General features: G+C 43.6%; 1 protein-coding gene and 1 long non-coding RNA gene across 6 annotated transcripts in view; one reads left to right on the plus strand and one right to left on the minus strand.

The window, feature by feature from the left end:
* Window positions 1-25,262, plus strand: part of LOC310846879 — a 278,101-nt gene that overhangs the window by 169,317 nt on the left and 83,522 nt on the right. The window lies entirely within an intron of this gene.
* The window catches only part of PRRX1 (paired related homeobox 1), an 85,772-nt gene that overhangs the window by 14,606 nt on the left and 45,904 nt on the right, over window positions 1-25,262 (minus strand). For all 4 annotated transcript variants that reach the window (XM_083744016.1, XM_083744017.1, XM_083744015.1 and 1 more), the window contains exon 2: window positions 10,929-11,104. In XM_083744016.1, coding sequence (XP_083600142.1) covers window positions 10,929-11,104 — 176 coding nt within the window. The remainder of the gene's footprint in view (window positions 1-10,928; window positions 11,105-25,262) is intronic.

Genomic DNA, 25,262 nt, shown 5'->3' on the forward strand with positions numbered 1-25,262 from the left:
TGGATGGTTTTAGAAAATTGTTACAGTTACGTTGTACTGGAGCTCTATATAAGCAGGCTGACTGAACCCTTCGGTTCAGTTCTGTTCTGGCCTGTGAATAAACAAGAGCTGTTTGAGGAATCACTGTGTCGTCTGATATTTTCACCCACAACCTAACACTTACCATCTGCTTTTTATTCAATATCTACAGAGCGAGAGGCTTGAGAATGCAGTCGCTTGGATTAATGACGTTGTCCCAAGTAAATCTCCCCCCCCTTTTCTTCCGCTTCCTCATTCATCAGCAGCACCCCCACCCCTACAGTTGCCTCTTATAGTCATCTGTCTCCGAGCTCTTTGCTCTCCTACTTTTATTTATATATATATATTATTATTATTATTTTCTTTTTTAAACATAAAATATACAAACATTGCAATAACAATTCATACACTTTTTGCTCCGCCAAGCTTGTGACTTCCCTCCATCCCTTCAACTGGTTTTTTATTTCCACATAGATTATATGCGCACTTTGACTGTAAGTTCTTGACCTTCTTTACACTTGAAGATACTATTTTCACATTTCGTTCCAAGGTTTATTTCAATCCTGCTAGTGTCTTCACATTTTTACAATGATCATTCAAATACCAAATAAATCTACTCCAGTCTCTTTGGAATGTCTGGTCACTTTGGTTCCAGATCCTACCAGTCCGCTTGGCCAACTCCGCATAGAACATCATCTTCGTCTGCCACTCCTGCTCTCCTACTTTTAAGGCACGCCAGGTTCTGGGAGATGGAGGGGCTGGTAGGTTTTCTGGTGATAAAGTGTCAGCCAGCTGCTCCAGCTCTGCCTCCTCCTCCTCTTCCATTATTTCCCAACTTTCCCCCTCATCTTCCCCTGAGCTGTGACCTCCCTCAAACTCCTGTTGTAATTCTGAACCGTCTTCCTCTTCCTCTTCTTTGGAAGGGTCAGGCTGGGGAGGCAGTCTCCACCATTCCTCCTCTGTCCAGTCCCTGACATTCTGGTTCTATGACATGGGCGGGGCTTCTTGAACAGTCAGTTATTTTAATTATTTCACCCATCAGTCACAAACAAGAGATAACAGACCAAGGCAACAATTAAAAGGCACATAATGGCAGAACAAGAACTAATTACAGTTGTACCTTGGGTTAAGTACTTAATTCGTTCCGGAGGTCCGTTCTTAACCTGAAAATGTTCTTAACCTCAAGCACCACTTTAGCTAATGGGGCCTCCCACTGCCGCCGCACAATTTCTGTTCTCATCCTGAAGCAAAGCTCTTAACCCGAGGAACTATTTCTGGGTTAGCGGAGTTTGTAACCTGAAGCGTCTGTAACCTGAAGCATATGTAACCCGAGGTACCACTGTATAACAAAAACCCTGCCTAGAGACAGCGGCGTAGCTAGCCGCTCAGGTGCCTGGCGCAGGGGCGTGTCCTGCATCTGTGGGCGGGGCTAGCTGTCTGTGGGGGCGGGGCGAGACTTTCTGGTGCTTCAAGTCTCTCCACTGTCTCCCCCTCAAGCTGCAAGGGGGCGGTGGGAGAGGCAGTAGGCAGACGGAAGTCCCACTTTGCCGTTTCAGGCACCTAAGCTACCGCATCACTCCTAAAAAGTTGAAGTGTGTGCTAAGAGCTTAGCTACACATTGCATACAGCTGGACTCACATACAGCTGCTTATACAAAGGTCTCCCTCGTACAAACTACCCCAACACAGGGGCTCATCCAGACTTTCTTTTGTGCTGCGTTTCTAGGCACAGGTCTGGATTTTAAAGCTCCGTGCCCAAGCAGCTTTGTTGTTTGTTTTTGTCTGGGAAAACTCACATTTTGCTGCTCAATTGGAGTGCCAGGACAAAAGAAAAACCTTCTCGAGCAGAGAGCTTGTCCATGCTTTTCCGCAGGTCTTGTTGGGTTTTCTGCTTCTCTCGTGTTGTCTAGACACAGGTCCAAGCCTTTGCCCCGGAAACCCTGCTTTGTGCCCGCTAAATCAGAACCAGCAGCAATCTGCAGAAAACCCAATTGTTTTGTTTTTTTCTGATTCAGCGCTTAAACTGCAAGTTTTCCCTGGGGGAAAGTGTTGGGACAAAAGAAAGTGTGGATGAGCACACAGCTTTAAAGTGTGGACCTGGAAAAGGTAAAGGGACCCCTGACCGTTAGGTCCAGTCGTGATCGACTCTGGGGTTGCAGCGCTCATCTCGCTTTATTGGCCGAGGGAGCCAGCGTACAGCTTCCCGGTCATGTGGCCAGCATGACTAAGCCGCTTCTGGCGAACTGGAGCAGTGCACGGAAACGCTGTTTTGCTTCCTGCCGGAGTGGTACCTATGTATCTACTTGTACTTTGCGTGCTTTCGAACTGCTAGGTTGGCAGGAGCAGGGACCGAGCAACGGGAGCTCACCCTGTCGTGGGGATTCGAACCGCCAACCTTCTGATCGGCAAGTCCTAGGCTCTGTGGTTTAACCCACAGTGCCACCCGTGTCCCTGGACCTGGAAAGTACAGTGCAAAAAAGAAATCTGCATGAGCCGAGGCAGGGAAGGCTAGAGTGTCTTGAAGTCTCACTCTTCACGAAGGAGAAATACTCTTGGTTAATCAAAGGAATAATAGCTCATGGCCCAAGGATTAAAGGAACTATGCAATGATATGGTTGTCTTGTGTGCACACACACACATCCTTACTGGGGAAGATACGCAGTTTGGGAGTTAACCACTCCTTCTCTACCAAGTTATGGAAAGCTTGACTCCTTCAAGCAAGTGCCTATTTGTGCTCTCTTGAGTTGCTGGGGCTTTTCCTGGAAAAAGAAAAGGAGACAGGAAAGCATCAGGGGTGAGCCATTTTAAGCCTCTCCAGTCTCCCCTGACTGTCAGGTTAGCGGTAGGAAGGGGACTCTTGGATAAACAGTCAACCCTGTCTGCTTTATACATGAGCAACTGCAATGTGTACCTAACTTTAGGCATACGCTCCATCCACAAGGAGGCACGGCTAATACCTGCTCCCAGACAACTTGGACTTCCCTGCTCTCCCGTTGTGACGAGAGACTTCAAACATCAGAACAGGGTTGAAGTGTGAAGTAGTCAAAAATACCAGGGGTTCTGTCTCTCTCTCCACCCCCTGCCCCCTGCCCAGGGTAGTTAGGAAAATGCATCTCTTACCCCAGTGCATCCGTTGCTATTTTGACTGCTGTGTGGATTGTTCCTCTTGGCCCCTGTCCCAATTTCCTAGCAGAACATTTTCCTGCTCCTCAAAGACAAATGGTATACCATTTCTCCAGCACATTCAAGAGCCTCTGCTACCTACTGCTACTCACTTGAAATCTCCTAGATGAGAAGCCAGCTGCGATCTGTTCAAGTCTATGTTAACACTGCATTGACTTGGGAAGCAATTGCAATCAGGAATTATAAAGCCTTGAACGGTGCAGGGGCACAATATCTCAAGGACCCCTCACTTCAGATGAAGTGACTCTGAGATCATCCTCAGAGACCCTTCTTCGTGTGCCTCCTCCAAAAGAGGCTAGGAAGGTGGCAATACAACAGCTTTTCTGTGGCGGCTCCCTGCTTGTGGAATAGCCCTAATATACATACTAAAGGACCCCTGACCATTAGGTCCAGTCGTGGCCGACTCTGGGGTTGTGGCGCTCATCTCACTTTATTGGCCAAGGGAGCCGACGTACAGCTTCCAGGTCATGTGGCCAGCATGACTATGCCACTTCTGGCGAACCAGAGCAGCGCACGGAAATGCCATTTACCTTCCCGCTGGAGCGGTACCTATTTATCTACTTGCACTGGCGTGCTTTCAAACTGCTAGGTTGGCAGGAGCAGGGACCGAGCAACGGGAGCTCACCCCGTCGCGGAAATTCGAACCGCCAACCTTCTGATTGGCAAGTCCTAGGCTCTGTGGTTTAACCCACAGCGCCACCCGCGTCCCTAATATACATACTATACCGTTTTAAATGTGTTTATAGGAGGGGTGGGGGTTATTGGATTGTTTTTAATTTTTTATGTATTTTTATGTTTTGAACTGCCCTGAGATCTATGGATGAAGGGCGGTGTATTATTATTATCATGGAATAGGACATCCCTATTTTCATCGGAGAAATGTTGGAGGGTGTGCAGTTATAAAACAATGGCTGCTGGGTCAGGATTCGTGCTGCAGTGGCAATCTACAGGAAATAACTCCTGTAACCCAGAGATGCTCGCCGGCCCACACCTGCAGACAGCCTTTGTCCCCCTTCTTTAAAATATAGTTGACAGTCTAGGGAGGCCCCTGGCTCTCACCTTTGCAGGCATATGTTTCTATGATTAACAATAGATAGGGCACCTCTATGGGAACTTCAGCAAAGTCCATGGCCCTACAAGATTTGTTTTGGCAGCCCTACTTGGCTTAGAACTTTGCCTATGCCGTAAATTCAACTCAAAAAAAAAAGAAGGAGGCATAAATTTTCTATGCATGTTTCCTATTTCCACAGAGTTTCTTCTGATTGTTAAAGCAGAGAAAACCCGCAGCTGCTTCTAGACTTTAATAGCTATTCCCCCCAACTCTGGAATTTCATATGTTAGATTTAAGTCTGCTGCAGAAAGAACACACCTCTCTGAAAAAACATCAGGGTTGTCAGTTCCTGAGAACAAAGACTTGGAGCGAAATTCAACCCAAACTAAAGCCCTTTCATTGCCAGTGGGACTGATCTAAGCATTGTTTGATTTTGCCTCACTAAAATCACAGGGGACTTGGGATGGATTGCATCCAATATACGGCCTAGGACCCTCGTACCTATGGGACCGCCTCTCCTGGTATGTCCCACAGAGAAATTTACGGTCTGCAAATAAAAACATCCTGAAGATCCCAGGCCACAGAGAGGTTAGGCTGGCCTTAACTAGAGCCAGGGCTTTTTCGGCTGTGGCCCCGATCTGGTGGAATGCTCTGTCACAAGAGACTAGGGCCCTGCAGGACTTGACATCTTTCCGCAGGGCCTGCAAGACAGAGCTGTTCCACCAGGCCTTTAGTCAGGGCGCAGCCTGACCCCCTCCTCTGGCAATCTGCACAGAATTTTGCTTAATGGTTGCCATCAATTTGATTTTAATTTGATTTTAATTAATTTTATAATGAATGTTTTTAGAATGTTGGATTATTTTGATTGTTGTTAGCCGCCCTGAGCCCAGCTTCGGCTGGGGAGGGCGGGATATAAATAAAATTTATTATTATTTTTTTTTATTTTTTTTTATTTATTATTATTATTATTATTATTATTATTATTATTATTATTATCCTCTGCAAGCCTTGCCCATTTACGCATGAGACCTCCCTTCTAAATGGGTCGCCTTAATTGTTATACAAATTCTTTTTTATTATTGTTAAAACAATTCTTTATTACAAAACAATTTACATATAACATAGACGACAACACATAAACAAACATAGACACTAACTAACAACATATCATTAAGTTCCAATTCACCTAATTGTACTTTTTACACCTTATTAATCTATATGCACTTCATTATTATTATTTTTTCTATTACTTATCACAAGAATTTTTATTTTTATAGTTTCCTTATACTTCAAGATTCAATCTAAATCTGTCAGGAGATTTCCATTATCATAATACTTTCTAAGGTATTATTTAAATATTATCCAGTCTTTCTGGTTTGAGTTTCCTCTTATTCTCCCAGTCATTTTCACGGGTTCTAAATATTCTATCATCTTCACTTGCCAGTCAGTTTTTGTGGGCATTAAGTCTCCTTTCCAATTTTTGGTTATCAAATCCTAGCTGCCATGGTTATGTACATAAAAAGAGTTCTTTTTTTTTTTGTATTTCTGTGGACATAATACCTAACAGAAAGGCTTTGGGTCTTTTTTAAAATGAGAATTTAAAGAGCTTTTTGAGTTCATTATATATTATATCCCAAAATTCTCTTCTCTTAACATAGTCCCACCATATGTGCATAAAGGTACCTATCCCTTTTTTACATTTCCAGCAGGCATCTGAAATTTTATTGTACATCTTAGCCATTTTGGCTGGAGTCAGGTACCATCAATACAGTATTTTCATTACGTTTTCTCTCACATGCTGAGAGCCTTATGTCTTCCCTCCACAGCCTTTCCCATTCATATATATATATAATGTCCATTCATATATGGTATATATTATCCAATGTCTTGGGCCCAACAGACCATAATCGATTTTACCTCTTCCTCCTTGACTTCCCAGTCAAGGAGGAGATTATACATCTTAGATAGATATTTTCCCTTAGATTTCCCTCTAGTTTTGATATTTCTCCATCAAACCCTTTCTTTTTGTCTGTACTTTATCTTTCATTCAGTTGGAAGTATTGGAGCCAGCTATACAAAATTGTTATACAAATTCATTGGTTAGGATTGGGCTGGGCTGGTATCGACAAAATGCTATTATTTAAAAAAATAAATTTATCCCTTCACTTCCAGGTGGTCCATCCCGCTTTGTCACTTGAGGCAAAATGGGACTTTGCCATGCCACGCCCTCCCTTCCCCTCCCCCCCCGCCTCCCCACTTCCAGGTGAATGGCAATACTATGCTTCTCTCTCACTGAAACTCACCAAAAGTGGGGTGCCCCAGCAGCAGCAGCAGAAGCGCTTTTGCCACTGAGGCAACTTGTTTCACCTTGACCCATGGGTGGGCCAGCTGTGCTCTCTTCATTTTTATTTTTTTAAGTATATCTTTCTTGATTTAAAATAAATACATTTATGGGAAAACAGACAAACGAACCAATAAACAAACATGCAATCAAACAAATAATGAAGAAGTCAAACAAACAACCACAATATAAGAAACAACAAAATTAGTATAACTAACATCATTTATACTCCCGATACTGAAATCAGTTATAAAACTTATAAAGAAAGAAACTATAAATGACTTCCAATTAATCTCACTTATACCGCACAGTTCCATATTACTTATATAGTCTCTTTTTATCTCCCTACTAACTTATATTTATACAATACAAGGATCAGTCTAGTTCTGCCAAGATGTTTCCTTTTATACCATGGTTTTTTAAGTACTCTTTAAAGATTCTCCACTCCTTATAGACTTTTCATTTTGGTTGGCCTCTTATCCTTCCCGTCGCCTTCGCTAGCTGCAGATATTCTACCATTAGGTTTTGCCAGTTTGCCGTATTGGGTATTGTTGTATTTTTCCAATTTCTTGCTACTAATATTCTAGCTGCCGTTATCCCATACATGAACGATGTTCTTTTCGATTTCCCTATTTCTTTTGGCAGGATGCTTAATAAAAATATTTCTGGCCTTTTTAATAATAATAATAATAATAATAATAATAATAAATTTTATTTATATCCCGCCCTCCCCAGCCGAAGCCGGGCTCAGGGCGGCTAACAACAATCAACAATCAAACAATCAGATTCTAAAAAACACATTCTAAAAATATTTCATTATAAAAATCAATTAAAATCAAATGTAAATGTAAATCAAAATTAAATGTAAATTTAAATAATTTTTTAAGTTATTCATATATATTATTCCAAAATACACATATGTCTGTACACTTCCACCACATATGCAAATAAGACCCAATTTCTCTGTTACATCTCCAACATATCACTTCAATAACTATTCTGTTTGAGAATACACTTTTTTAATATGGTAGGGCTTTTGGGTTTTTTATATAGATTGGACACTGCTAGCTATAAGCTGGCCCTAGAATCCTGTAGGGTTGAAGATGCAAGGCATAAATGTGAAAAACAAGCGAGTAAATAACTACAGTGGAACCTCGGTTTTCAAACGTAATCCATTCCAGAAGACCGTTCGAGCTCTGAAACGTTCAAAAACCAAAAACTCAGCAGCCAACAGCTAGGCCTCAGGATCTTGCACCCAGCGGAAGCCGCGTGGCATGTTCAACTTCCAAGGCTAGTTCGAAAACCAAAGCATTTACTTCCAGGTTTACGGCATTTGTAAACTGAAATGTTAATCAATGGAGACATTCAAAAACCGAGGTACCACTGTAAATGGATGGCTTTCAGTCTCACTCAGCTATACAGCTGCAAACAAACCGTTTTGAATGTGTTGCATAGTGCAATATACAAGTGTGACACTCGGTGGTGATGGCGAGATATGGCAAATTCAATGCATTTTTCAAAACCATTAAAACAAATAAAGCATTTTCATAACGTTTTTTAACGTGCCTGTAGATTCTACCTCAGACCCATTCCTGACTGACAAAGAGTTCCTAAGCCAAGAAGAATGGAGACAAAAACTTATGGAATATGCAGAAATGGTGAAACTTACTGGAAAAATAAGAAATCGGGATAACAAACTTTTTATAAAACAATGGAAATGGTTTATTGAATATTGGCAAATAACCTGTAAATAAGGTTATTGTAATAACCTGCAGTTTTGTAAGAGTGTGTATTTAAAGTAGATGAATAAATGAACAAATGAACAAAGTTAATTTGGATATGCAGAAAATTAAAAAAAAATTAAGGAACTACAAACAGAGGGGGAAGGAAGTCAAGTTTTTAATTGTTAAAATGATTGTAAAATTATTGAAATGTATAAAATTGAAAATAATAAATAGGAGGAGGAGGAGGAGGAGGAGGAGGAAGAGGAGAAGAAGAATTTTTAAAAAGACAAAGAGTTCCAAAGCTAAGTGTCCTTTTGAAAGAGTGGCTTTTCATCTGTGAAAGAGGGAGGGAGGGAGGGAGGGAGGGAAATAAAGAGAGAGAGAGAAAGACAGGAAGACTGGGGAGAATAAGATCCATCAGATATGTTACTTTCCAGCCTCACAAACCAGTCTTAAAGCAAACCCAGAAAATTACCATCAATAGCAACCTTGAGTAGAGAAACTAAAATTATTTTTATTATCCTTTCTTTTCTAACTTGCCATACCTGTAGCTCAGGGCTTGTCCACATGTCCACTTCCCCTGGGGAAAACTGCTCTTTGCTGCTGAATCAGAGCAAATGTCCATCGGGTTTCCAGTGAACTAGCATTTTCTTCAATTCAGCAGTAACTAGCAGGTTTCCGGGGGGGGGGGGGGACGGACAGAAAACCTCTCAGCAGTGGCGGAGGAACCCTCTTCAGCAACCGGGGTGGGACACCGAGGGGCGGGGCAAACCGCCCGGTGATGCATGTGCGACGTCTGTACAAACTGCGCACGTGCGGCATCCCATACGGTCGCCATGCGAGAGGCAGCCCATAGAGAGCAGCGCCCATACTGACTGTGCGTGCCCTCGCTCTACAGCTGGGGGGAGGCAGGGACCACCTTCTCACACCCCCCCCCCAGAGTGGCACCTGGGGAGGACTGCCCCCTCCGCCCGCCCGCCCCCCACTTCGTACACCCCTGCCTCTAGGACCTGTGCTTTTTAGGCATGGGACAAGTGTGCATAAGCCCTCAGTTGCCAGGAGAAGAGCCCTACTAGAACGGATCAAAGGCACACGCAGTCCAGCATCTTGCTCTTCCAGCGGCCAATCAGATGCCTCTAGGAAGCCCAAAAGCAGGATCTGGGTACCACAGCCTCTCTTCCCTCTTCTGATTCTCAGAAACTGGTATTGGGAGACACAGTGCTTCCAAGAGTGAAGGCATTGCAGCTACTACCAATGGACAGCCTTATCCTCTCCTTAACACATCCACATATATAAAGGTAAAGGGACCCCTGGCCATTAGGTCCAGTCGTGGCCGACTCTGGGGTTGCGGCGCTCATCTCGCTTTATCGGCCGAGGGAGCTGGTGTACAGCTTCCGGGTTATGTGGCCAGCATGACTAAGCCACTTCTGGCAAACCAGAGCAGCGCACGGAAACACCATTTACCTTCCCGTCGGAGCGGTATCTGTTTATCTACCTGCACTTTGATGTGCTTTCGAACTGCTAGGTTGGCAAAAGCTGGGACCAAGCAACGGGAGCTCACCCCATCGTGGGGATTTGAACCGCCAACCTTCTGATCAGCAAGTCCTAGGCTCTGTGGCTTAACCCACAGCGCCACCTGCGTCCCTCCACATATATGAGATTGTTCAAATATGGTACTAATTAAATGCAAAACATTTGCAGTTATTATCAGCATCCCCCTAAGGGTTCTTTATCTATGTTACCACAAAGCCACTTCCGGCCTGCCCAGGAGGTGGGGTTGCGGGCTTCACGCCCACCCCACGTGAGCGGGGGCTGGTCCCAGCCCCCATGAGAGCAGGGGAATCCTGGCCGGGTCAGCCCCCCCCCCCCCAGCCAGCCAATCAGCTGGCTGATTGGGGGGGCGTGGTTTGCCCTATTTAGAGCCGGCACAGAGGGGGCTCGCCCTCTTTTCGCCGGCTCACCCTCACGTTTTCCCACCCTCCCTCCCTTTAAGTAGGCTTAGGTAGGTCTTTGACTTTGCTATGGACTTCGGTCTGTCGCCACAAGGGGCATGGTAGAAATTTTTCCCAATTGGCAATTTCTGCCCTTTTGGTTTTTCGCCTACCTCGTAGCAACTCGTCACAACTTCTCGGCATTTGGTGGTAGGCATTGGTAAGAAGGGGTTAAGAGGATGTGGGGGGGGAGGAACGCCATCACCTCCCCCCAGCGAGCGAAGGGTGGTCCGTTAAAGGACTCCGGGGGGCGTGGCCCTGTCCGAAGCCTATGGAGGTGTGGGCCAAAGGCACGCCCCAGAGCGGTGACCCGGGGGAGCTCCTAGTCGACGTGCCTTGGCAGGAGACTCCCCCGATTTAAGGTTAACCCTTCCCCGTGTCTCCAGCAAATGGGCTGGAGCCGGATAGTCGTTAGGACCAATGCCTAAGCCAATGCCTCTCATTCCTGAATTCAATAAAGTTGTGGCCTAATTAGCCCAATTAACTTTAAATTTGGTGTCTCGTGTCTTTATTTATCCTGGCGGGGGGCGGGAACTCGCCACGCAACTGTTCCTATAGCCTATAGCCCTGATAAGCTATCTCTTGGGTCATGTGTGTTGCGATCAAGGCAAGATTCATTACCTGGACCCTGGCTTCAGTGAGGTTGACCCGGCGCGCAAGGTCTTCTCGTACAAAGGCATCCGGATAGTGTGTCCGCTCAAAAACTCTCTCCAAGGCCTGCAGTTGACTGCTGTTGAAGGTAGTTCGGTTCCGTCTCTGCTTTCTCTTCTTCTTCTCTTCAGAATTTAGCTGGTCACCTGGAAAAGCAGAGAGCAGAGAAGATGGTTATCCTGGGGGGGATTTTACAGGTCAAGAGGTCTGTCTTCATTGGGAGCAGATGGTTCATCATCCCTCTTAATTACTTCTATTTAAATACATTTGCCTGTGGCTTGAATAGAGACAACAGCTCTTTATTTCTCTACAGCTTTCTTTATTTCTGGTATCTGAAGAAGTGTGCATGCACACGAAAGCTCATACCAATAACTAACTTAGTTGGTCTCTAAGGTGCTACTGGAAGGAATTTTATTATTATTATTTTTTATTCTATTTTATTTTAGTTTGACTATGGCAGACCAACACGGCTACCTACCTGTAACTTTCTCTACATTTGTTAAGTATCCTAGCATTGGGAAGACAATTGCATGTTGAATGGACACCCCAGCAATGTTTATGGCATTATTACAGGCTGGAGTTTTTGCATTGCCCTCTAACCTCACTGCTTTCGATGTTCTGCCCCCACAACCTTGTATAGCTATTTGTACCAATTTGGGCAACACGTGTATCTCATAAAGCAGACTGTTCTTTTTTTAAAAAAAAAGATATTTATTGAGATTTTACAAACAAAGAAAATTACAAAATAAGAAAAGAAAAAGAAAAAAGATACAAAAATACAAAGAAAGGTACAAAATATGTGGGGGGGAAAACAATTAAAAACAGATCAATCTTTTCGTGTCTTATATTTCAATTACTCGTTTCCTGACCTCCTCACGCCTCCCTTTTTTGTATTCCAGTTCACATAGTTAATTCAGCAAATCCTTTCCTGCTTTGTTTTTATCTTAATTATAAATCTTAACATATTGAACATCATATTTTCATCTAATTATCAGTCCTTTTTTGCATATTCTTTTAACTTTGTTACTAAAACCATCTCATTTCAATCCTGCATCATTTTAACATTCATTAATTTTACAGTGTTTCTGCAGATAGTTTTTAAATTTCTTCCAATTTTCTTCCACCAACTCTTCTCCCTGGTCACGGATTCTGCCAATAAAGCAGACTGTTCTCCACCCAGCAGCGGGGGAAGCCTCTCGGGCACCTGGGGTGACGCGCCCAGGGGCAGGGCGAACCGCCCATAGGGACAGCCCATCCCTATGGGCACCGTGTGCCCCATCCCATCCACTGTCCACCTGCTGCGTCCCCCCCAAGCTGAAGGGCAGCTGAGGCCCTTTGGACCACATCAGCCAGGCCAAGAGTCTTGTCTTCTGGGCAGCCCAGGATCTCCATACATATTGGCAAAACCTATTGATGTTTTGCAACTTTCCGACTAGTTGCAGGACCTTGGCCAGACCTAGCAGAGTCAACGCAGAATCCACGGAAGCAATTGGCGACTTGGCTGCAGACAGGATAGATGAAGCAGGAACCAGGAACTTGTAGTTAGGTGTTTATTATATACAGTGGACTATTTACAGGTACAGAACACGGATATTTAGCTTACTCTCCTATACACGACTCACAACTCCTACACTGACACAGAACTCTGAACACTGAACTCCAAACACTGAACTAACACATTCCAGTTAGTTGGCCATTAATTATCACTCCCTTGAGAGAGCTTGACCAATCAGGGAGCTGTCTCCATGCCTCTGTTATCACCAGGCAGACTAACTCCTTCACATGACCTTCTGGCTGTCTGCCAAACCTTAATTGACTCTGTGTGAGTAGCTGCATTTACACAGTTTCCCAACAATACATACTGCCCAGGCTTGTGCCCCAGGGAGGTCACTTCAGTGCTGCTAGCCCAATGGTTTGACTTCACCCTCGGAGGTGCACTCCACTGTCTTTTGATATAGATGGATGCCAACAACTCAACAGGCCAGTAAGGCAGCCTAAAATTTGGCTGATTTTTCAAGTCATTGTGTCAGCTTGAACCTTCTGTCGGCATGCAGAGGGCTGGGAGGCCAGCTGGCTAGCCCCGGCTGGGCCGTCTCCTTCCAGCGGCCCTGTGAGAAGACCATCACCTCTGCTCCGATGTAAATCAGCAACCCAGGCTTACTCAGTCAGGGCACACTATCAGCAGATCAAACTGCGCACACAGAATAGGCGTGAGGCTTTTGGAAGTATACTACAACTACAGATTTATTAATCATAAATCAGGACAAATAAACATGTCGTCTCTCTCTCTCATGTCGTCTCAGAGAGAACAGCTAAAGCAAAAGCTATACACACAACAGAAGTTCCCAGCATACTGTGCTGGAATGTAAACAGACATGTGACACATAACAATCCCATGTCTGTTCCTTAAGGTGCAACAGAATTCTCAACATCTTCCTCCCCACTCTGTTCCTTTTCCCTCTGTCCATTCTCTCTCCCATGGCTAATTTCTCGCCCATGACTGCATTGTAGATTTGCCCTTAGAAGTCATGAGGAATGCACTGAAAGCCAGATTTTATACCATGACCTAGCCACTGTGATCCACGCGACGGTCACCTCCAGACTGGATTATTGTAACTCGCTCTACGTGGGGCTGCCCCAGAAACTCCAGCGGGTGCAGAATGCCGCGGCGAGACTCCTTATGGGGTCTTCACTGCGAGATCATATTCATCCGGTACTATACCAGCTGCACTGGCTCCCGGTGGAGTACAGGATCAGGTTTAAGGTGCTGGTTTTAACCTTTAAAGCCCTATACAGCCTAGGACCCTCGTACCTACGGGACCGCCTCTCCTGGTATGTCCCACAGAGAAATTTACGGTCTGCAAATAAAAACATCCTGAAGGTCCCAGGCCACAGAGAGGTTAGGCTGGCCTCAACTAGAGCCAGGGCTTTTTCGGCTGTGGCTCCGATCTGGTGGAACACTCTGTCACAAGAGACTAGGGCCCTGCAGGACCTGACATCTTTCCGCAGGGCCTGCAAGACAGAGCTGTTCCACCAGGCCTTTGGTCAGGGCGCAGCCTGACCCCCTCCTCTGGCAATCTGCACAGAATTTTGCTTAATGGTTGCCATCAATTTGATTTTAATTCATTTTATAATGAATGTTTTTAGAATGTTGGATTATTTTGATTGTTGTTAGCCGCCCTGAGCCCAGCTTCGGCTGGGGAGGGTGGGATATAAATAAAAATTTTTATTATTATTATTATTATTATTATTATTATTATTATTATTATTATCATTGCTACTTTCTCGGATGCTCATGCTTTGTGTACTGTAGTCTGACATAAGGGACCAGGAACATTTATGACAGGGGAGAATGCCTAGAGAGGGCAAGAATTAAGAGACGAAAAGGTAGTGATAAAAATATATATGTGATGCTTATTTAAGCAAGTGCCTTTGCCTCCCCACCTCTCATAGTTAATTCCTTATTCTGTTGAGATGCGGGTGGCGCTGTGGTCTAAACCACTGAGCCTTGGGCTTGCCAATTGGAAGGTTGGCGGTTCGAATGCCTGTGACGGGGTGAGCTCCTGTTGCTTGGTCCCTGCTCCTGCCAACCTAGCAGTTCGAAAGCACATCAAAGTGCGAGTAGATAAATAGGTACCGCTCTGGTGGAAGGTGTAATGGTTATAGGGGTTGCTCGTGCGTAAGTTGCCGCCACTCTTGGCTAGGTTGCCTGGTTAAACCTTTTCTGTCTGGACAGCCCTTCACTTTGTGGCTGTTTCAGTCGCTAGCAGAATCCGTCAGTGGGCGTTTCTTGAACTTCTTCCAGCAAAGAAGTTCTTTGACGCCAAGTCTACACCTACTTTCCCTGCACGGAAGTCTTCTGCGCAGGGTGGGTGTGGGTAGCGGAGGACCCGTGCTCTCCCCGCTGGTCTCCCTCGAGGAGTCCTGGAGCCCCCTCACCGATTCCCCCATCTGCCCCCCTTTATCCCTGGTGTTACACTGATTTCCTTCCCCAGCCAATGAGCTCCCTCTCTCCCTGCTGGGCCCTTCTCCGGCATCGCTTGGGAGCCTTGCCTCCACCTCTGGCTCCGATGTCAGTTCCCTGACAGAAGGTAAATGGCGTTTCCGTGCGCTGCTCTGGTTTCGCCAGAAGCAGTTTAGTCATGCTAGCCACATGACCCGGACAAACTGTCTGCAGACAAATGCCGGCTCCCTCGGCCAGCAAAGCGAGATGAGCGCCGCAACCCCAGAATCATTCGTGACTGGACCTAACGGTCAGGGGTCCTTTACTTTACCTTTGTAAGAAAAAAAAGGCTCTCTGATACAGACACCAGCTGATCTCAGTGGGAAGGCAAAATCCCATTGCTCATTCATTCTTCTGTTTGCCAGTCAACTGAGAGCAGATATCAAAGCAGGTCGTTGTGGGTTATCAGTCTCAAATAGCATTTCCTGGCTCATTTTGATGCATGCAACATGTGAAATATAATGGTAACTGTTTCTTTCTTGTTCAGTACTGTGTACTCAGACTGGTGGTGACTTTCCTTCCCAGTCTTATTATGCAAGAACCTTTACCTGGAAAATATGGGTTCAACCCAAGGCTTTTAACTTGGAAAGTTTCCTAACCAATGCAAATACAGTGGTACCTCTGGTTAAGAACTTAATTCGTTCCAGAGGTCCGTTCTTAACCTGAAACTGTTTGTAACCTGAGGTACCACTTTAGCTAGTGGGGCCTGCTGCCGCAGTGTGATTTCTGTTCTCATCCTGAAGCAAAGTTCTTAACACGAGGTACTATTTCTTGGTTAGTGGAGTCTGTAACCTGAAGCGTCTGTAACCTGAGGCATCACTGTACTAGCTTCAGAGGAAAAATTTTCTTCAGGACCAAAGCAGAGTAGGAAAGGGTTAAATTTATTCTCCATGCCTGTTCTCATCCTGCTATCAGCCACCCAGCCCAGATCCTGCCACTGATGAAATTTGCAGTTTTTAAAAACAAAACAAAAAAGAATACCTGCATGTTAAATGCAAAGATGCAGATTTGGTGTCATGTCTAGTTTGGTCTTGAATCATACTCTGTAAGTCTCAGGTTGTCTTTTGCTGAATTGAGTTTTCAAATTCTTCCTAAGAGGAAGACAGCAGAGGGATGAAAATAAATTTTAAAAACACAGAGAATGCCTGCCTTGGAAGAGTCGCCAAAATTCTCCAGCTGTTAATAGGCTTTGGTGTTGTTGTTTTTTAAAAAAATAAAATCAACTGCAGCTTCTGGGAAAAGTATCATGTTAAAAAGGCACAGATCCCTGAACTGATCAAAGCCTTATGTGACTGAAAGAAATTACTAAGAAGCAAAATATAGTCAATTGGCCCCACATTTGCTAGCAGAGAGGTGTCTCATCTATTAGGCAAATGGGACATTTCTCCCTGGCATCCGTTTCATACCCGCAAGTCAAATCCAAGTTTCAAACTGCAGTGACATGTTCTGCAAGCTGCTAAATAAAATACGAAAATTATACAGTTCATGCAAGTGTTTGGTCTTTTAATCTAATAAAACTACCACAGTTGATTTTTCCAGACCTTTTTTTTACTTTCATCGTCAACATTGCTGGAGTGAATGGAAGTGTTTGAAAATCATTTGGGTGACTTTCCTTTCCTTTCCTGCTAGAATTTTTCACATAGATACTCTCTCTGGGAGGGAATAGCTCTAAGGGAGAAAGTTTGACTAGGAAGGCAAGCAACTAGGCACATTATGTAAGCCAGCTGTTTGTTTCCCTATACTGTACATCTGACACTGGGATGCGGGTGGCACTGTGGGTTAAACCACAGAGCCTAGGAGTTGCCGATCAGAAGGTTGGCGGTTCGAATCCCCGCGATGGGGTGAGCTCCTGTTGCTCAGTCCCTGCTCCTGCCAACCTAGCAGTTCAAAAGCACATCAAAGTGCAAGTAGATAAATAGGTACCACTCTGGCGGGAAGATAAACGGTGTTTCCATGCGCTGCTCTGGTTCGCCAGAAGCGGCTTAGTCCTGCTGGCCACATGACCCGGAAGCTGTACGCCGGCTCCCTTGGCCAATAAAGCAAGATGAGCGCCGCAACCCCAAAGTCGGCCATAACTGGACCTAATGGTCAGGGTTCCCTTTACCTTTACCTTACATCTGACACTGCCTATGCCGCTCAGCTCCACTGGACAATAAACCCGCTCAGCTAGAATAACTGGAAGAAATATATGAACTATTTGAAGAGCAACTGTAATCAACCAATTATACTAGTAGGACTACAAGAAGTTTTGTAAGGAGAAATATATGAAATTTTGCAAGGTAGAGAAAGAATAGAGATATTAGTTATGAGACTTAAAGGTAATAGTGAAAGTAAGAAATGTATATTAAGTGAATAGATTGGAAAATTTTCAGATGTGATTGATGGAAGTCAAAAAATTGTATGAGATGTAACAGTATGTTTAACTATTGTTGAAAATGATATGTTTAAAAAACTAATATAAATTTATATTTTAAAAAAAGAATAATTTCATTGAAATGGTGGCTTTCACATTCTAAGGGTCTTAAATCCGACCACCACACAACCTTATCACTTCCTAAGGCAGGCCTACAAACCTTTGATAGATCTTCTCATTCACCCCCCATTCCCACCACCGCTGTGACCCAGACACATATTTATTTGCAGTTTTCTTAAACTTTGATTGGATTTTATTTTATTTTGAAAATTATCATTTAAAGATTTGACTTTATCAGGTAGGGCAGAGTGTGACTTGCGAGATGGGAGGTGTTATGTACTGAAGTTCTCACCCTGGGCCAGCAGGGGGATACTGTAGATAGTTTTTTTACTCAGGTCCACATATGCAAATAAGGGATTGAAAGTGACATTCAGGGATTGGATAGTTACAGAAAGTTGTTACAGTTACGTTGTACTGGAGCTCTATATAAGCAGGCTGGCTAAACCCTTCAGTTCAGTTCTGTTCTGGCCTGTGAATAAACAAGAGCTGTTTGAAGAATCGCTGTGTCATCTGATATGTTCACCCACAACTGAACAGGAGGAAAAATAAAGAAAATGGTTGAGAATATTGGAACACCTCCAGCTAAGTGTAACAGAACCTTTTGACCTTGCTAAAACCTGCCTGGCACCATAACCAGCAAAGAGGGGAATAAAGATTATCCCAGGAAAAATTATACATGTATCCTGAAGTTGGGGAGGGATGCAGCAGTTCAAGGACTGATTTATTGATGAGTCTAACTTCCAAATCAAGGGTGGGAAAACTTCATTTCTGAACTACAGGTCCCATCATCTCTGGCCATTGGCCATGCCTGCTGGGGCTGATGGGAGTTGTAGTTCAACAACATCAAAAAGGCCAAAGGCTCCCCACAAACCTGAACTAAAACAGGCTTTGCTGGAACTTCTGGTTTCCTCTGGTGATGCTATTTGAGTTGTATATTTTGTCGGAAGCACTGACATTCATTTCTCTTGCTGTCAGTTTAGGATATTTTTTCACAGATTAGGAACAGTGATCATATGCATATAGAGTCATACCTCTTGTTACGTTCGGTTCAGGTTATGTCTTTTCAGGTTGAGTCCCGCGGCAACCCGGAAGTAACGGAATGGATTACTTCCAGGTTTTGCCACTCAAGCATGCGCAGACGCTCAGAATGACGTCACACACATGCGCAGAAGCGGCGAATCACAACCCACGCATGCGCAGATGCACAGACGCAGGTTGCTTTCTGCTCATGATGTGAACAGGGCTCTGGAACGGATCCCGTTCGCAACCAGAGGTACTACTGTAATTTGCTCTGAAAAAAATCTCAAGTACACTTTTTCACAAGATTAACTTTTTTAAAAGTTCTATCAGAAAAAGGGAGGTGGATGCATCTTTCAAAATGGCATGAATGTTGGGGGAGCAGTGGATGGTTTGCTTTTTGTGGATACAGATGTTGCTCTTTCCCAACTTACGGAATACAGTGGTACCTCAGGTTACAAACGCTTCGGGTTACAAACACTTTGGGTTACAAACTCCGCTAACCTGGAAGTAGTACCTTGGTTTGAGAACTTTGCCCCAGGATGAGAATGGAAATTGCGTGCCATTAGCAAAAGCACGCCTCAGATTAAGAACAGTTTTGGATTAAGAATGGACCTCCAGAACAAATTAAGTTTGTAACCCGAGGCACCACTGAATGCAGAAATGGCTAAACTTACTGGCAAAAGAAGAAATCAAGATAACAAGCTTTTTATAAAAGAATAGCAATGGTTCATGGAGTATTTACAAATAATCTGTAAGCAGATAAGAACATTGGCTGGATTATTGTAATAACCTGCGGTTTTATAAGAGTATATATTTAAAGTAGATGAATAAATGAGCAAATTAAGTTAACTCGGATATGTAGAAAACATTAAAAATAAATTTAAGGAACCGCAGAAAGAGGGGGAAGGAAGTCGAGCTTTGAAATGTTAAAATGATTGTAAAATTATTGAAATGTATCAAACTGAAAATCATAAATAGAATATAAAAAGGACATTGCTCTTTCCCTGTAAAATCCCCCCCCCCAGCAGTTGTTACAAAATGAATGCGCTTCCTTTGCCCCAGGAAATGGAAAAAAAGACTCTGTAACTACTAGAAACGGCTGGCTATAAACCTAGCCATGCTTTGTGCATTGATCATTATAATGCAATTTCCCTGTTTTCCAAAATCTTGCTTGCTTTATTCAGGTTGCAACAAAGTCATTTGTATCATTTAGGCTGATATCTATTCAGTATCTCTGCTTTTTCCAAACTCAACATCAGCTTTTTTGATAGCCATATTGATTCGTCCTCCAGATTTTTTCGCCTCCGAGTAATGGGTTATGTCTTTAGCACTTGGATTTTTTGTTCTCCAGGCGTCATAGAAATTAAAATTATAAATTAAGTGGAAAAAGGCGAGTGGTAATCTACCTGAACTCGACATTTTGTCTCTTTACGTTCTGTCCATTTCTATCGATGTCACCCCATTAAAATCTCCCATTATTACTATATTTTCATCCACATTATCCCGTAATCTCTCTTCCAATTTTCTAAAAAAAATCATCTTTTTTACTATTCAGAGCATATATTCCCACCACTATGATTTCCCCTTCTTTTGTTTGTATTTCTACTCCAAGTACTCTACCTTCATCATCTTGGAATAACATTTGAGATTTCAACACTGAATTTACATAGATGACCACTCCCCTCTTTCTTTCCGGTCCAGATGCTATATATTCCTGTCCTAGTCTCAAATTTTTTAACACCCTTACATGTGTTTTGGATATATGTGTTTCTTGTATACATGTGACATCCCATTTTTTCTTCTTTAACATACATTCTAACTTAGGGTGATTTGGGCAAATGAGGTTTGGTTCACAGGCAGTGATAGAGAGACAGGTGGAGAGACTAGCGAGTGCATGGAACATGCCACCATGGGCGTCTAAGGGCTGTTCACAAAGCCCCATTGTGGCATCCCATAAGTTCACTACAGCTGCCTACTTCTGCTGGCCCTGTCGATCACTCTGCACCAGATGATCCACATGGCTGATCCCACATCACAGGACTGAACACAGTGCCCCTGCTTCCAGAAGAATGCCCTTGATTTACTGGCTGTTTTAACGCTAGGGCAAGCTGCTGTGACAGAGATATGAGAAAAGCAGCAATATGAGAGCGGAGTGGGGATGAACTGAGAGGAATCTGGCAGTCGGTCATGGTCAAAGTCCAGATGTGCAACACTGTGCCTGAAAAGATTCACTCACAAACTACAGAAAGATCTGTTAAATTCCTTCACCCAGCAAGTTTCCTCCCATAGCTTCCTCCTTTGCGGCAATTGTTGTTGTGGTCATCACAATTTTCCAAGGGCAGCATCCCATTCCTATTAAAGCCGTTATAAAACGTGAAGTATAGAGCATATAAAGAATTCTGGCAAATACCGCACAGATGATTTTACAATCTGCAAGATACGCGCAAATAAATTATGACATTCTGGGAACACGGTGACCTCATAACCCAGAAGGAAATCTCTGTAGAAAAGCAAGGCTTAAGATGTAGGATGGAAGCAAAATCGAGGGACACATAATGCTAATCAAGCTTCGGCTGGGGGGTGGGGGTGGGGGTCAACCACGTCAAGTCATAATTTCAGATCATAATGGGTGGAAATGATTAATTGCCAAGTAAAATTCTCCAGCTGAGCTGCCAACTTTTTTTCTGGCAGGGCTCCTGTGCTTTTTACTGTCAGTCTTTTAACAAGACTGACAGTAACTGGAACAGGTCCCTATATTCAGGTTTTGGTAATATGTACATTTATTTAATCAATCAGTTAACTGATTAATTAGTTAAAAGGCTTTAAAATCTTAAGATGAGAGCCCTGTCTTGTATATAGGTTTTCTATCCAGTCATCTTATGACAGGTACTACCAGATTTTGCGGCTACATCTGACAGGCACATGACTAAATTAGTCCATGGAAACCAAAATGCTTTTTTACAAAGCTATTGTACTACCAACCTTACTATATGCTTGTGAAAGTTGGACCACTTATAAACGACATCTCCAACTCCTCGAAAGATTCCACCAACAGTGTCTCCAAAAATTTTTACACATCACTTGGGAAGACAGGCAGACTAATATCAGTGCCCTGGAAGAAGCAAAGATCACCAGTGTTGAAGCAATGTTTCTTCAACATCAACTTCATTGGACTGGTCATGTTGTGCAGATGCCTGATGATCGTCTTCCAAAGCAACTACTCTACCATGAACTTAAAATTGGAAAGCGTAATGCTGGTGGTCAACAAAAGAGGTTTAAAGATTGTCTCAAGGCAAATCGAAAAAAATGTAGTATAAACACTGACAACTGGGAAACGTTGGCCTGCGAGCGCTTCAGGTGGAGAACAGCCTTTACCAAAGGTGTCATGGGCTTTGAAGACACTCAAACTCAGGACGCAAGGGAGAAATGTGTTAAGAGGAAGGTATGCTTGGCAAACCCTCACCGTGATCAACTCCAACCTGGAAGCCAATGTCCCCACTGTGGAAGGACGTTTGGATCCAGAACTGGCCTCCACAGTCACTTATGGACTCATTGCTAAAACTGTGTTTATAGAAGACGGTCTGCAAATAATAACATCCTCAAGGCCCCAGGCCTCAAAGAGGTTAGGCTGGCCTCAACTAGAGCCAGGGCCTTCTCGGCTGCGGCTCCAATCTGGTGGAACGCTCTGCCACAAGAGACTAGGGCCCTGCTGGACCTGACATCTTTCCGCAGGGCCTGCAAGACAGAGCTGTTCCACCAGGCCTTTGGTCAGGGCGCAGCCTGACTCCCTCCTCTGGCAACCTGCACAGAATTTTGCTTAATCGGTTGCCATCAATTTGATTTTAATTAATTTTTATAATGAAATATTTTTAGATTGTGTGATTATTTAACTGTTTGATTATTTGATTGTTGTTAGCTGCCCTGAGCCCGGCTTCGGCTGGGGAGGGCGGGATATAAATAAAATTTATTATTATTATTACTCGGCTACAAGTGATCGCCAAAGAAGAAGAAGAAGTGCCTTTGGTCATTTCATCCTAGATCTGCTTTTGGGATGTTCCCTTATTACTTAAACCTGGGTTAACTGTAGCTGGAAATTCATTTTGACTTGTTCCAGGAACTTGCATGTGTCATACAGAAAGCAGTCTTTGGAATGCCATTGCCAGTTGTATTCGCAGATAAACAAAAACAAAATCTCATTTTAATAAAGATTCCATCTGTATGTCATTCAAATGCTCAGTTCACAAATGCAAGAATGTTTGGCTACAGATCACCTTCCTTGCCAGCTCTGCAAATAGCCAGGAAGAAGGCAGCAATGCTGTAATTCACCAGCACTGATTGGGTGTTACAGGGTAATGAAAGACATAAATACGAGCTGGAGCAAAGGGTCAGGCCACCAAAGGCAACACTCTTATTATATAAAAGAACAGAAATGAATCTTATTTGCTTAAATAAGGCAGGTTCCCAGGATAATACCAAGATCTTGTTGGAAGCGTAAGCAGATTTTCATTTAGAAAGTGAGCTCTGAACCACTAATATGCTTTATGGGTCCCTTTGGCAAAATCTGTCTTGACTAGGACTCAAGAAATGAAGGCACGAGATCCAATAACAACACAACCTGAGACTGCTTATTGCATTCCAGGCTCCATTAGTCTTTCAATGCAGACAAGCAGCTCAACACATTCCACGGATGAAGAATAAAGACTCTTTCATCTCGTGCTGGTATGGTGGATCTCTTTGGTTTCTTTGAAATTAGAGCGTTCAGGGCAAAATCTTATTTGTTGCTTTCCTGCAACTTAATGGCCTTGACATTTTCAGATAAATAGTTCCGAAACTAGATGGAGACCGTTCTGCCCTTTGCTGCCAAGGTCTCCTGTTCCCCTCTCCCACATCTGCAGATCTGGAGTCAAGGACACTTGGAAATCGTTTGACTAGTCCCAAAATAGCTCTCTGAAATTTGTATGGTGAATGAGATATGTGAAGATTATTAGCCTGGTGTCAATGGGAATGACCAGTGCTTTTTTTCTGGGGGGACGAGGGGGACGCAAACCCCTAAACATTTTGTGAATCTTTGTACTGTCGTACCTTGCATATCAAACACCCTGGAACTCGGACGTTTTGGCTCCCGGACGCCACAAACCCAGAAGTGATTGTTCTGGTTTGCAAACGTTCTTTTCGAACCTGAGCATCCGACGGGCTTCCATGACCTCTGATTGGCTGCAGGAAACTCCTGCAGCCAATCAGAAGCCGCAGTTTGGTTTCCAAATGTTTTGGAAGTCAAACGGACTTTTGGAACGGAGTCCGTTTGACTTCCAAGGTACGACTGTACTTTTGTCCATTTGCTATATTTATTTTCCCCGATTTTAACTATAAAATTGTGGTTTTCTTGAGTCAAAATGAGAGTACCCCTAAACATTTTTTTAGGAAAAAAAGCACTGGATATGACTACACCTAAGGCTGCAATCCCCGTGACGTTAAACAGCGTTTCCGTGTGGTGCTCTGGTTTGCCAGAAGAGGCTTAGTCATGCTGGCCACATGACCCGGAAGCTGTACGCTGGATCCCCCGGCCAATAAAGCAAGATGAGCGCCGCAACCCCAGAGTCGGCCACGACTGGACCTAATGGTCAGGGGTCCCTTTACCTCTAAGGCTGCAATCTTCCATACATTTCAGTACACTAACTCAGACATAATAAGCCCCGCCGAACTGGACGGGCTTCCTTCTGAACAAAATCACTCAGCTTTATCAGCTGGCACTTGGAGGGGAGGGAAGCTTATAACATAGGTCATGACCTGGAAGACCAAGGTTCCAATCCCCACTTGACCCTGAAGCTCATTGGGTGACCTTGGGCTAGTTCCTCACTCTCATCTTAACCTACCTCACAGGGTGGTTGTGGGGATTAAGAGAGGAGGGGGTCGAACCATGCAAACCACCTTGAGCTCCATGGAGAAAAATGAGGGAAATAAATGCAATCAAACAATCACATTGAGGAAAGGTGAAAGTCACATGGCAGTTGGTAAAGGGATGATTCAGAGACCTCAATATTGATCAAATACTGAGTGAATTTGGAAAGTGTTAATTCCAGAAAGAAAGAAAAACACAGAGAAATGATATACGTAGATATGAAAATTTATCATGTCAGCTAGTAATGCCTTGAGAGAGAATATTATGAAAATGATATACAGGTGGTACATGACACCAGTCAAGCTTGCAAAAATATATCATTTATTTGCCCAATAATAAATGTTGGAAATGTAAAGAAAATGAAGGTACATTCTTTCACCTTTGGTGAATGTGCCCAAAGATTAAGGCTTTCTGGGAGATGATCTATAATGAAATGAAAAAGGTATTTAAATATACCTTCCTGAAGAAACCAGAGGCCTTCCTCCTGGGCATGGTCGGCCAATTGGTGCCAAAAAAGGATAGAGCTTTTTTCATGTATGCAACAACAGCAGCAAGAATACTTATTGCAAAGTATTGGAAGACACAAGATCTACCCACCCTGGAAGAGTGGCAGATGAAGGTGATGGACTGTATGGAATTGGCGGAAATGACTAGCAGAATCCGAGACCTGGGAGAAGTGTTGGTGGAAGAAGACTGGAAGAAATTTAAAGACTATTTGCAGAAACACTGTAAAATTAATGAATGTTAAAATGATGTTGGATTGAAAATAAGTGGCATTAGCAACAAAGTTATTAGGAATATGCAAAAATGAATTGATAATGGATGGAAATATAGAGTTATAATATGTTAAGATATAGAGTTAAGATAAATGAATGAGGACAAGGATTTGCTGATTTGATTATGTAAATG

This window comes from Podarcis gaigeae (assembly GCF_964106915.1).
Source record: "Podarcis gaigeae genome assembly, chromosome: 6".
Taxonomy (NCBI): Eukaryota; Metazoa; Chordata; class Lepidosauria; order Squamata; family Lacertidae; genus Podarcis; species Podarcis gaigeae.